This window comes from Artemia sp. Qi Xiang Cuo, chromosome 11, assembly GCF_049724085.1.
Source record: "Artemia sp. Qi Xiang Cuo chromosome 11, ASM4972408v1, whole genome shotgun sequence".
Taxonomy (NCBI): domain Eukaryota; kingdom Metazoa; phylum Arthropoda; class Branchiopoda; order Anostraca; family Artemiidae; genus Artemia; species Artemia sp. Qi Xiang Cuo.
The window spans coordinates 43099259-43113224 of record NC_142804.1 but is presented as its reverse complement, the minus strand read 5'-3'; the positions used below and the strand labels follow the sequence as shown (position 1 = coordinate 43113224).

General features: G+C 33.4%; 2 protein-coding genes across 2 annotated transcripts in view; one reads left to right on the top strand and one right to left on the bottom strand.

Moving 5' to 3' along the window:
* LOC148947001 (uncharacterized) overlaps positions 1-6017 on the top strand; it is a gene marked incomplete at its 5' end in the record, with an annotated part of 46235 nt that extends 40218 nt beyond the window's left edge. The window contains 2 exons of the mRNA XM_089097226.1: positions 2913-3210; positions 5617-6017. Of these exons, the coding sequence (XP_088953352.1) occupies positions 2913-3210; positions 5617-5877 (559 nt within the window). The remainder of the gene's footprint in view (positions 1-2912; positions 3211-5616) is intronic.
* Positions 6018-10361: 4344 nt separating this feature from the next.
* LOC148947000 (kinesin-like protein KIF2A) lies at positions 10362-13431 on the bottom strand. The gene is made up of 2 exons (XM_089096799.1): positions 13166-13431; positions 10362-12713 (listed from the first exon to the last, which is right to left on the bottom strand). The coding sequence occupies exons 1-2, from the start codon at positions 13317-13319 to the stop codon at positions 12565-12567; spliced, it is 303 nt and encodes a 100-aa protein (XP_088952925.1). The 5' UTR covers positions 13320-13431; the 3' UTR covers positions 10362-12564.
* Between the last annotated feature and the right edge of the window lie 535 nt (positions 13432-13966).

Here is a 13966-nt window from a genome sequence, read left to right as displayed (position 1 = left end):
TATTTTCACACAACAACAAGCATAAGCTCACATTAAAGTCAAATAAAAGAGTTTAAAGAGACAAATGTAAAATGAGCTGACTGATACCTCTAACATAAATTTATTCTCTTATATTATAATTTTCATTCGTTTTCATTCATTCATTTTATCTTATGTGTAATATTTTAAACTTTCTCTAGGGACGATTCTTTCGAGAGAAACTCTAGAGTCCTCTTGCACTTCCCCCTTGAGGTTACTTGAAACTTTGAACAGGCCAGGAGGCAATAATGAGAAATACTCAATTGCCTTTAAGCTTCAGACAAAAAAAAAACTGAAAAAAAACTGCTCTTAGGTAGGTGAAAAAAGTATTTACAGGAAAGATATTCAGCTCAAATTAGGGATAATAAATTTGTTTAAATATATAGGCATATCTTAACAACTTCTAACGCTTAAATAATCGGCAACCAAAGGGTTGCTGATTATTATTCATAAAGATGAAGGTAAATCCTGAGATGGAAGAAATAGAATTAAAGAAAGAACCCGGTAGAATTTGATTTGTTGATATATTTGTTGATGGTCAAAAATGAATGAAAAGGTTGCAAGTGGTGTTTTCCTTCCTCACCTGAAAATTGCAATGAGCGAGAGATTATTTAATAATTTATCTATAATGTCTGCTGAGTTAAATGCCATAATCATGGCATTAGAACACCTTAAGCAAAACCAAGCTTTGATTAAAAATTCGAATAATATTATCATCTATTCCGACTCTTTATCAAGCCTTGAGTTGCTGACCTCAGCTCCTCAATATAAGTTGGACATTGACACTTATCATTGTCTCAGTATTATTGATAATCTTGCTTCAAGTGGCATAAAAACTTACTTTCAGTACATTCCCAGCCACTCTGGCATAAGTGGTAATCATCAGGTTGATGAAATAGCAAAAAATGCTATAAATATTGACCAGCCAAGTGGCAGACCAATCCCAATTAGAGATATTTACCGATGGAGGCTATCAGATATTAATTTTAATAAGATTAATCCTATCCTTTCCCCCTTTCCCAATAAGTATCTTTCTAAAATTTATCATAGAATTCGTTCTGGAACAAATGGATTAAATTTCCTGGCATTCTCATATAAGCTTTCTAATTCAAGTGGTTCAATTCCCCTGTCCCCTCTTTGCAGGCATTGTAATATGAATAATGAAACAATTGACCATTGCCTATTGGAATGTAATATGCTGACGTCTGCACAACATACCTTGCTTTGTAAACTGTTAAAATACTTCAAACACCACAAAATCCCACTATCAGCCAAGAGCCTAGCCAACTATACCTGCACACAGAGCATAGAAATCGACATCTATCATCTTATATTTGAACTCCTAGAGTCGAAAGATCTGCTGAAAGATATCTGAATATATATAATAAATATGAGGCAATCAAGCCAGTAGCTCTGTAGCCCACAGAGTGAAGTAAAAGGAAAAGGGCTAAATAGTTTTACTGAAAAGCCCGACTGCTGTTAAATAGAAGAAGAAGAAGATTTGATTTCTCCTTCGAAACTCCCCTAAATACAACCTTCTTACCGTTAAAATTCCACCCTTCTACCCCTCCTAATGAAGCAAAATTTAGCTATAGCCTATGTACAAGGTCGGGGAATGAGAGATTAAAACGGACCCAAAATATATTATTCACAAAAAGTTGTATTTTATAGCCTAAAATTAAATTTGGGTATTAGACCCATGTTGTTTTCTTGTGGAATATAGCATTAGATGGGCTGGTATAAAATTGAGACTGCAATAATTACTATGTTTAGAACATGGGCGGCCACAATCAGGGACTGTATAAGTAAGAACACAAACCCCAGGGATCAAGCGATCCCCGTTGTTAAAGTACTATGTAGATATACCTCCTTCAGCCAACTATTGTATAACCTCACAGGATTGGTTAAGTGCGAGGGTCATTTGTTAATTATATAAAATAACATTTCAAAATTTCAGTCGTCCAAAACCAAAACACAGACTTTGTGAGTTGTTGAAGTTTGAGGCTAATACTTTATATGGAAAAAGAATGACATACACATTTCAGATATGAGCCTTTCAGGAATTTTAAGACATCTTCAGTGCACCGGTAAAAAAAGAACGCATTTCGGGAAAAAAGAGAAAAAGAATTATTTAGGGCTAAATTCACTATCTGTGGATATCCATCGTACTGTGTCGACTAGTGAAATGAGTTGAACCATTGGATGTCTTCTTGAATATCTAGCCTCGTTTGAAGCACAATATTTTTCAGGTTCCGTGCAATCCAGAAACTTTACATCGCAGTTGCTCGAAACTTGCTTATTGCTGGGAATCCACCTGTTTAAATTTGTAAATGTGTGTAGCTCTAAAGTAAGCCCATTGCTAGAAAACTTTTAATTTTATATGTATTGACACCAAAAGCGTAGGGAGTCTGACTCTCAATTTCGGGTCATGCCTGGAGCTCGACATCGTTTTCTCCCATTGGTGAAAAATTATTTATTAAAATGCATTATTTTTTTAATAAAAGTTGGGCTGATGGAGTAGAAATCGGCATTAGACTACTTTATGTGTACAGATGGATAAAGTAGTCTGTTAACGTGGAGAGCGGAGGCAGGGACTTTTCTTGCTTTATAAATAAGAGTTTCTGAAGGTATAGTATTATTTATTCCAACCTCTTTTGTCTCGTGAATCTAGTTTAAGCTTTCAGGGACAGTTTTGTCGGAGAGGAGGTTAAAGAGAGCAAGGTGACTCTAAACTTGGTGTTGATTGACAAAAAAATCGTACGAAAGCGTTTTTTTTTGTTCTTTTTTTTTACCGTGTCATCCGACTGAGTTCATTTCTAATGTCTTAGTATTTTAAAAGACCATAAAACGGCACGGTCCTTAGGAATATATAACGCATTTTGTTTAACTTATAGATGCATTAACTACTCTTTGACCGACGATGAAATTCAAATTACTGGTGGATATACTTATGACCCGACTGAAATGGACCATGAGGAATCTCATCATTCCAGAGCAGTGTCTAGTGCCAGGATTAGAAGAAATGGACGAAAAAGTTATTCTTATTTAAGTGAAGATAACTATGAACTGTTTTGGGCTTTTGAAGATGATTTGGATTTGTTCAGTGTAGCTAAGAAATCTACAGAAGAGTGCAAAAGCATTTTGGAATCAATCTCAATCCTCGATAGCAAAGATGGAAGAGTGATAAAAAAGGTAAGTCTATTTAACAGTGATTATTAAATGTAAAATGAGTTTTTTTTTATTGATGTTTTTTTCTCAGAAGTAATCAAACTATTATTAATAAGTTGTATATGAGAGTACAAAAGAATAAGAATAATGCTGAATATATAAAAAGGTCATAAAAAATATAATCCTATTTATTTAATCTTATGAGATCTGATGATACTATCGTATTTTATTTATAGACACTCCACGTACCGTATATCATACCCGGTTAATGTTTTTTCTTGTAGTTTCTTTCGATTCTAGTTATAGAAGTAGATGCGTTTTTGTTAGGATGTGTTTTGAGGTTTCGCATGTTTTTTTTCCATCAAGCCCGTCTGAATGCTTCGGACGGCCCCTCGGATTGGAAGTCATGTTCAGATATAATAAATAGCAGCTTGTGTGTGCCTTCTGCAGTTTCGGTTATCCAAATCAGTAATTTTGTTGCTCATTTTACTCCTGTTCTTTCTATATTTAATCAGTCTATCCAGTCCTTGTTTTCTTCCTTAATGAATAATACCATTCCTCAAGTTCTTCAGCAAGCCCATATATTGTCAATATCTGGCGGTGGTATCTACCGGGCTTTGAAGATGGATAAGAAGTCAATTGCTCCTGATATGGATTTGAATTTATATAAAATTGGTGGAAGTGACGAAAGACTTGAGAGTCTTGGCTAATTGGAGTAAAGACAGATAGTCTCAGTGAAAGGCAAAGCTGGCATAACCTTTTTTCAAAATGGTATGAAATAATATCATGTGTTAGAATCACTTTGCAATTAAGTGGCCATTATTGTTAACACCCATTCTGCTCTTAGTATAGATGTGTTTATCTCAGTCGTTAGTTCCAGATAGTTTTCTTTCGGGAATCGCAACATCGGCTTTGAAACAGGACAAAAAAAAAACAAGATCAGAGTTCCAGTTATCAACCAATTATAGTGTCTTGCTTCATGAGCAAGCTATTTGAATGTGCCGTCATGCCTGAAATTTAGCCTAAATGTAATTTTTCTGATTTTCAAGTTGCGTTCAGATTGGGTTTTGGTTTTTCTCAAGCCCATCGTATACTTCGTCAGCTTTTGGTTTCGGCAAAATGCAAGACAGGCTGCTTTATTTTTGCACGGTGGATATTTTAGGCGCATTTCACAACATTGAACATTCGCAAGCGCTTCCTTGCCTAGTTCGAGTTGGTGCTTTTAGTCATTTTGCTTATGCTGATGGCGTACTAGCCATACTGGGTCAGGCCTCGCTAAGAATCTGCATGTTCTGACTGATGCTTTGGGCCAAGTTGGATTTTCTGTAAATGCTTCTAAATGGTAGTTTCTTTGTTTTAATATCTCTAACCCTGTTCCTCCTTTACGTGTGGGTACAGTATTACTCAAGTATGTTTCAAAGATGAAATGGCTTGGTATTACTTTTTCTGTTATTCTTTCGGCTACATGCTCGTCTCTGGTTGCTAGTGCTATACAGCGTATTCGTATCTCGTATAGTAAAATATCGCCAAATAGAGGAAGGTACAGTCGCCGAGGCTTATGTAAACTTTACCTTAGTTTTTGCTATCAAGCAATTCTGTTTCTTTCTGGTCTCCAGCCTTTCATGCAGAATAAAGACCTTCTTCAGTTAAGGAGAGGTTTTTTTAATATTGTAAATTTTTTGTATTTACCAAGATGCTACAGAAACCGGAAGATTATTTCTCGTTTTGGACTTGACGATCCACTAGTGCTGCTTGACGATATCACTAGAGGTCTGAGGGCTGATACTCCGAAAAAGATGAGCACCAGTGATCCTCTCGGTTATTTTTTTTCCGACTTGTAATTAATGGACATAGTTTTGTTGTTTCTGTTTTGCTTTTGTTTGTATTTCCTTGCAAGTTATAATTTTTTTTTCCTCCGTGTATATAGTTTTTTTTTCTTTACTCAGCTTTCATTTTTGTATTGTTGCTGATTATAAATGAACTAATTAACTAAAGTAAAAGTCCAGTCCACAGAAAATAGTAACTTTGTAGAAGAGAATCTTTGGCGCGTTAGCGCTTTGTGGGTTGCAGCGTTGCCGAGTATTGCTAGAAAATCCGAAACAAGCTTAAGTTGCGGTTATTTCTAATTATTCAAATCTTCATTTTAGCTAACATCCAAAGTTCAAAGCAAAGTAAGCAAAGTAAAACGAAAAAATAGCAAGTGTACAAAATATCTCTTTCCTTTTGGAAAAAGTGTACCTTTTTCGTTTCGGTAAAAATCAAACACAAAAGTAAGGAAAGAGGTCAATAAAATTAATGCAAATAGTGCTCTTATTGAGTTTTCTTTTCATTAGATTTTGATTTCTGAACAATAGTTCTTTGGACTGGACTCTCATTTTGTTGTAGTTAAACTAAAAACTTTTTAATTAAATGTGTTTTTTTTTATCTCAGGTGAATCTCAAATTAGAAGAAAATCTTGTTAAGAGGATTGCCCTTCTAAAGTCTTCTGGAGCCCATATTCTATTTGATTACTTGACTCTCAGTATAGAATTCCCTTCTTCACATTATACTGTACTTCGATTGGTGGAAAAAATAACGGACGGTGATGAAGCCCCAATGAGATTAAGAAAGCAAAAAGCTGAATTGAATTATATCCGTGGCGCGCGCCAAAGTACTAGAAATATACGTCCTGTGGATCGTTTAATTCTTTGATATTAGCCCAAGTATCACTCTGTGTTTTCGCGGAAACACGAAGTTTCCGCATTGTTGTAAATTGATGCGTCAAGATGGTTCAACGGCCACATCAAAATATTCCAGTTAAGAAAAGCGCATTTAATTAAGAATAATATATATATATATATATATATATATATATATATATATATATATATATATATATATATATATATATATATATATATATATATATATATATATATATATATATATATATATATATATATATATATATATATATATATATATAAATAAATCTACCATTTTATTTCTACCCAACTGTTCCTATTTGTCGAATCCCCTTGTTTCTATTTATGCCGTTGGCATCTTAACGTACGGAACAAACTAATTTTATGTTAAGATTTCTAAGTTTCTGCTGTATTTTTGTGCATGAATTATTTTGCGTCAAATGAAACACGCATCTATGTGAACCAACTGTCAAAATCAGGAATGCCACACAGCCATGAATAAGGTATAATTTACCGAGATGATACTTACGTTCGCGTTTCCGCCAGTAACAGACATTCAAATCGTGGAAAAAACTAAATTTGTCAGCATACATGCATACCACTGCTCATAAAAATAGTTTTACACTACATAAAAAAAGTACTGCAAACGGTACAATAGGATCATGGGTGGCAATTCTGGCTAGAGTCCTTTTTTATGATTTCTATTTAGGCCTTAGTTATCAGTAGTTCTATTTTATTATTATTTATTTTTTGTATTTATAGATAATCGATTATTCGACGAAATATTATCATACGTCACGAATTTGCATCAAATAGAGATCCCATAATGGCTAATAACCGATTAAAAACTGCCCTGCCAAAAGAAATTGTAATTTGGGAATGGCTAATTGCTAAAAATGGAAAATTTGACAAGTTTACACCGTTTTGTGCTTTAGAAAAAAAAAAAATCAGTTTTGTAGGAAGAAAACTGTAGTCAAACAAAACAAAATTGCTTTACCAATTTAAATATGCCCTGCCCAAAGAAATAACAAGGTCAGGAATGGCAAGTGGCCAGAAATGGCGAATTTCACAAGTATTACACCATTATTCGCTTTAGAAAAAAGTAAAATTTTTGTTGAAAGAAAGGTGTATTCAAAGGCCCCCAAAAATGGTAATGCACTCATAAAAAGATTTTTGTTTATGGGAGAAAATTCCAAAAATTCAAAAGTCTTGATTTCAGAAAAGTTTGGCATTGTTTCACAACATTAAAACATTTTGTACATTCTGTGTATTCCACCTCCTCTGGCAAGGTGGGGCTTTAATCTCTTCTTTTTTGTCAAATTCTATGGTACTGCGATTTAGAAAAAAAAATTATCCGTTCTTTTAGAAAGAAAGCAATATTTTCATTAAAATGTTGTAAATTTGTCGATTGTGCGACTAATTCGCCTACTGAAAGATAAGTATATCATTTTATTGACATTTCTATATTCTTTACATACATAATAATTGCTACCCGTCGCAAATTTTATTTGGAGTTCTTAAGGTGATATATGATTTCGTTGTACTTTTTTTGGTATGTTTAAGAAAAAAGTATACCATTCCATTCGAAATTTAATGCTAAGTTGATAATTATTAGTCATCTAAGATAGATTTCTTAATTTAATTTTGTTGTAATATTACCATTTTTAAACAGAGGCAGTAATTTTCCTTAAGGATTGGATAGCTGACTCAAATGTCAACAGATTATTGATTTTTCGAATCAAATGATGTCTTTTCCTTAATTCCACTGCATCTGCAATTATATCTGACTATAGTTTGTATTTAAGGGGTAAAAATAGAATTTGCGATAACGATTATTACGCTTATAAAGAACATTGGCATCTCAATAAAATATCTTTCAGCTCGTGAATTTGGAATAATTTTCTAATAAAACAAGAAAATTTTGCCTATTCCTTTTTAGTTACCTAAAACTAACCTCATTCCTTAATCAAACATTGAAAGTGAGGAATGATATGTAATGAAGCTTTTTTAATAAAACGGGCCTTTAGTTCAAAAGTTGGTACAAGACATGCCCGTATAGAATTAATGCGGCTGTTTTTAGCTTAAAAAAAAGTTGAAAGTTGTTGAGCCCTTTCTAGTTATCTCGTCGTTTTTTAATGTAGACTTTAAGTATGATTTTTATCTTGTTTTAGCGGGTATTCGTGGAGGTAAACGATTGTTCAAGCAAAATTATAGGCACCTGTTTACAACTTATTAGAATTTAAACGAGTTTTACCAGGAATACGGCAAAAGTTACTGCAAAGTAAAAAAAGTTCTATTTGAATTGCAGTTTTTGTATCGGAAGTTTCATTAATAGCAGTGGACGAGGAAAACGGCAAAATTTTAAGAGAAGCAGAATTTTATGCAAACTTTCTGTTAATTCTCAAATCAGCTGAGATAATCTAGAAATTTAGGTTTTGTTTAAATTTCCAAGGTTTTAGTTTCTATCATTAAAAATCAAATTTTAGTTTTTTTTTAAATGTGTACGGATAAAATTCCCTCTCTGGTCCTTTTTTGATAGTTCCTAGGTTTCTAAATTACAATCGATTGATAAAAATTCACGGTGACTTTTAAAAAGAAGCCGATCAGGATTGAATTACTTAAATTAAAAGACGGTAGGTTATGCCAAAGAGAATGTTTATATGACAGAAGAAAAATAATCAAATTGTTGCTTTTTAGAGTGTGTTCCAGGCGTATTTACTTCAAATTTAGTACGAATCTATTGCAAACAAAGAATATTCTATTAACTAATTCCTCAATAATCATTAGAATGGCTATTTGCCTCTATTTCCCCCAATTTGATGATGATTTTATACTAAAAACGCCCATTAACTATATCCAGGAAATAAAAAGAAAATTGAATGCGAGTTACTTTTTTGTCATTCCAGCCATGGCCGTATCTAGGATTCGGGAGGGGGGGGGGTCAAACACCCTGTCCCCCTCCAGGATACGGCCCTGGTTCCAGCTGTAAATTTGCTCTCAACCGTAATAATTTTTTTTTTTTAACTATTCACTTTTTTTGAACTGGGAACACACTCTTAGTTTTACTGGAATATTATGATTTTGTCTCTAACGTTACTCTTTTCACATCTGAAAGACTGCACTGAAATTTTGTTGAGTAGACTTTTCTGTTTCCTGTAAGTACAAAATCTTTGGCAAAACCCAGGGGTTTTGTAATAATTATGGCTCAATATTGCTTTTACAATCAATAATCATTACATAACTACTTTTTATAATATATATTATAGACTAGTTTCTTTTTTTTTCTTAAGTAAGATTAATAATATTGATTATTTCTTGCGACAGTCTTGAGGTCGGTAACGCAGTGGCTCGACAAAAATAGTGGTAAGTGACCACTACAAAAACTTAATGGCAAGAACTGGCATGTAACCTCAAACATAAAAAAATAAAAAATGACCAGCATAAGCCTTGGAGGTTTAAGTTGCTTTCACATCATCCGTAAGAAAGACCCTATGAGTTGGTTGAAATCAAAAGCTAAGCCTCAATTTTTCAAGTTGGCTTTGATGAACATTACAGGAACCTTTTTGGTTCTGATTGACCTCAATGCGATCCGTAATAATTCGAAACATCTTTTTGAAGATCGTGACTAGCTTTGCCTGAGACCCAAGACAAGTCATCCTCTAATATGGGCGACATAGCTATCAAGTAACTGACAATATTATGGACCTTATTTTGAAAATATTCAAGGCATTTTACCATAAATTTCTGATTACAAAGCTTAAATAACCGCAAAAGTTCATTTTTATACGGTTCATTCTGTTATCATTCAATAGCTTCGTCAGATTAGTTTTCAACGGTTTTTAGTTATTCCTTTTTAATCAAAATATGGGAATTTTTAGTTCTGTTGCCTATTGACCCTTTTTAGATAGAAGTAGATGAAATCGACATTTTATGTATTTTTTAGATTTTATTCTTTAAGCATTTGATAGATCTTTCGTAGATGGAGCCGTATATATTAGAAGAATGTATGAATAGTTACCATAGTTGTAAATGTAATAAGTGCTATTATTTGTATTATCTGTCATAACTTCCTATTTTCCTATATATTTGTACGTAGATGAAACACTGGTTCTTGATTAAATACATTTATTTTCCATCTTTTACAAAAAACTAAAGTGGTCGCTCAACCTAAAGAAAGACAAACTAGCCTTTCGTTATTGATAGTACTCTGCTTTAGATGGAAACAATTTTCTACCCTTTTCTTATTTACTGCAACTGCAAGCAAAACCCAAATGAAAGACAGATAATTGGGTTTTTACTTTTTTTGTTTTATATGTTTTAGATAAATGTGAGTCTTAAAAAAGGAAAAAAGAAGGCTTCATTCCGATTTCAGAACGAGAATTAGAAAAAAAAAATTAAACTTCAATGCTAAAAAGAAGGCAGTTGGAAAGTCCCATCATGTGACCTAAACGCACACTAGATAATTCACTCAGTTTCTTTGTCAGATTTTCGGAAATGCACGGCAGTTCCTTTCGTAAATCTTGTAGAACGCAACTAATATATTGGGTGTGTGCCGCTCAATCTGATGTCGACAGTGAAGAATGTTCGACCCTCTAATAATCCAGCGCAACTAAATTTTTAAATATTCAAATTTATTTTGCTATTCTGTAACATAACATACACGATAGATTAATGGGAATTTGGAAAAACGTAAAAGCGAGTAACTCCAAGAACGAACTCTCAAAATGTGAAACCTTCTTGTAAAACCTAGTTACAGCTCAACCCTCGAAAAAAAAAGATTGCGATTTATCTTACCTTATTTCGGCTGTGATAATTAAAAGTGCAACACATGTCATTTGATCAAAATGAGTTATGTATGCGGCATGGGTAAACTAAGCACGATGAATCGAATGGTGCAGTCAGAACTGTCTTATCTTGTACTGTTACAAAGATAAAAAGAGACATAAGCCTCCAAGCGGCATTTGTCTCTTTTTTTATCAGGTCTTTTTGCGATTAAGAATGAAGGAAGAGGCTTATCTTAGGAATCTATAACATGGGGACCTGGCATTTGTTTCCTTTTTTTGTCACGGAAAACGGAGACATAAAATGGAATAATTTGTTTGGAATATCTAAATTTAGTTTATACTATTGAAAATAGTAAGTTATACTATACTATTGAAAGTAAGTTTAGAACATCTTCTCTTTATCCCCATTATCCTCATCCTTCAGAGCGACCAGGGCCGACAAACTTTTTTTTTCCGTTTTTGGCTCTCCTGAAACGTTACAAAAATGGCATATTTCGCACTTAAATTATTACAGCTGATTTGGTTCGGAAAGTATTTTGAACTATTGGTATTTTCCAAAATATGATTTCTCTTACTAACATAAGCATTTGGGTCTGGGATCTTTTAATTTCAAAATCTTTGTACGATTAAACGGCCCTTATAACACTTAAAAATACAAAATGCGGAGAATCCCAGAAATAAGAATTTTAGCCGAATTTATTTGCAAAATTGGTAATTTAACACCAAATTTCAAAACTTTGAGCAAATTACTGGACTATGTTATCTACCTCTTTTAACTAATACCTATATCAAAACAGGAAACGGAACAAAATAAGACATTGTAGTGCGTCTCAAATTACTGAAAATTGCATAATTACCAGTTGTAAGTTATCAATTTAGGTTTTACCTTCTTAAACAGCTTTTGACTCCCGCGTTTTTCTATGTCAAATTTTTATGTTCAGAATTTTTGAGTTAGAGAATAGACTTCGGTCCAATTAATGCTAAATTGGTCAATTCATCCATTGAACAATTGCCTGCTCATTGTATTTATTTATGTAACCCCCACCCACTTTATTCAGATATTAACTGAGTTAATCTACGATATTAAGTGGCTATATTATCTTTAGAAACTATAGTCTAGAACTCATTAAATTTGGCAAGAAGAGGCAGTCCTCTTCTCAGTTACCCCCCCCCCCCTCCCACCCAAAAAAACTGGGTTCTCCGAAGGCTCCACAAAAATTACTTATTTTATATAGATGAAAGGGGAAGGTCATCTTTGGGGTAGAAGGATATGGACGTCTTTTCAAACAAATCTAAAAGAATAAAATTTTTTCCTTCATCTAGTATTTTAGTTTTAGGGAAGGGAGGATAAGGCTATGGCATAGGCTATGTCTATGAATATTTGCCGTCTTTTGCTTCTTCCAAGTTATTAATGACAATGCCAGTATAGCTAATTTCCCTCTGAAGGAAGTTAAAGAAACGCTTTTTAATAATGCCCCTTTTTCAAGCCCCACAATATTTAGAAAATAGAAAAAACACAGGAAATACTTTTAAAAATATTATTACCTATTTTTCCATCATGACAAAGCCGAAAAAAAAAAAATACAATGCAGCTGAATCGGTTAGTTTACAGCCTAATAAAAGAAACAAAAGTGTCGAAGATTTTCAACTTAGCTGTTATGTTTAATAAAATAAGTAATATTCAGGTGCTTGTTTTCTCTACAAACTGCAAAAACTGACTAAACAAAATAAAAAAAGGCTATACAAGAACAGAAGGGGCTAATATAGCATAACTAGCCTATACATTCAGCTTTGTTCGAGTGAGTGCACATAATAGGGACAAACCGAGGCATAAACAAGCCCCATTAAAAGGTGTTAATTCCATTAAATGGCATAAATAAAACAAATAAACTTTATTTTTGTTGTCCTTTTCAAAATTTTCGCTGCGATGACGTAATCATTTGCCTACTGAATTCCTCTTCAGCCGTTAAATGGCTTCGATAGTTGGCTACTTTTTCTTTAAGTTTCAGCATATGTTCCATTGATTCAGCAAGGACATCTTCAAGTTGCTGGGAATATGCTAATAATAAACAAAATGGATAAAATGAATGAAGAAGGAAAGTGACAATTACATGCAATAAAATACACAAATGCACAAACTTTGACCTTTATCAGTGGAGGTGGGGGGCGTATTAAAAGAATTTCACTTATAGTAACAGGGAATGGTTTTATGTATAAAAATTATAATTATGACGAAGATTTCTAAGATTTTCTGAGGGTTTTCGGGTCAGTTTTGTGAGAATTTTCCTCTCAACTTGGTTGCTAAGCGCGCCTTTCCGAAGTTTAAAAACTTCAGACTTTACCAAGATAATAAACTGTTCTGAAGCTTAAAAACTCAGAACGGTCCGAAGTTTAAAAACTTCAGACTTTACCAAGATAATAAACTGTTCTTTCAACAAATAAATGAATATTTTGGAAAACTAAAAGTATTTCAAAAACGTGAAAACGAAAGGAAAAAAAAATCAGTTTTACCATCAACATCATAATCAACTTCATTAGTCATTGCTAAGAGCTGTGAGCAGGCTGTTTGCCATCGAGGAAAATTCTCTACAACTTGTTTGTGGGTGTCAAGAACGTCTTCTTCCATTTGCTGAAGAAGAGAGACAGCCTCGTGGAACTGGTACATATCAGCTGAGAGTTCACCCTCCTAAAATTCAGGAGAAAGGCTCATAAGTGTGAATTACGGATTCGTTGGACCTAGCAGTTATAATGATCTAGTGAATATAACGTTTCCAGATGAAAAAAAAACTCGAGAACTACTTAGGTCACTGCATATAAGGGTTTTTAGTATATAAAGCTGTTTAGTTTTCCCTTGTATACTTGTATAGTTTTCAATAAAATTCTCCTGTGTATGAAAATTACTTCAATTTGCAATTGAGTGTTTCGAATCATTTTCGCCCTTGCCTCCAGGGGCTCCATGCATCAGATCGCAAGTGGTGGCGATTTTTTTATCACTAATTAAAATTGCTTTCTTGACGATTTGGTTCAATGCTACCACAAGGATGCCCAGTGACACAAAGGGCATGGGGAGCCCTTTAATCTGATTTGTTAATTAAAAAGGATACAAGAACTTAGAGTTAACAAACGAACAAGCCCTATTTTTTTGTGCTATGCACAGCCTCTTTTTTTTCTGTGCTATACGATATGGCCAAAAATCACACTGAGGACATATAACTGTTTACTCTATGATAGCACTTAGACTATGATACCTTTTATGAAATTAAATACCATACACACCTAAAATATTTTATTCCATTATCAAGTGAGATACGA

What these genes read in the sequence shown, in the direction of transcription:
- LOC148947000 (XM_089096799.1), bottom strand. Translation starts at nt 13,319, where the DNA reads ATGTACCAGTTCCACGAGGCTGTCTCTCTTCTTCAGCAAATGGAAGAA. An exon ending in AGTTGATTATGATGTTGATG is followed by an intron (nt 12,714 to 13,165) that starts GTAAAACTGATT and finishes GTTTATTATTAG; the next exon opens with CATATTCCCAGCAACTTGAA.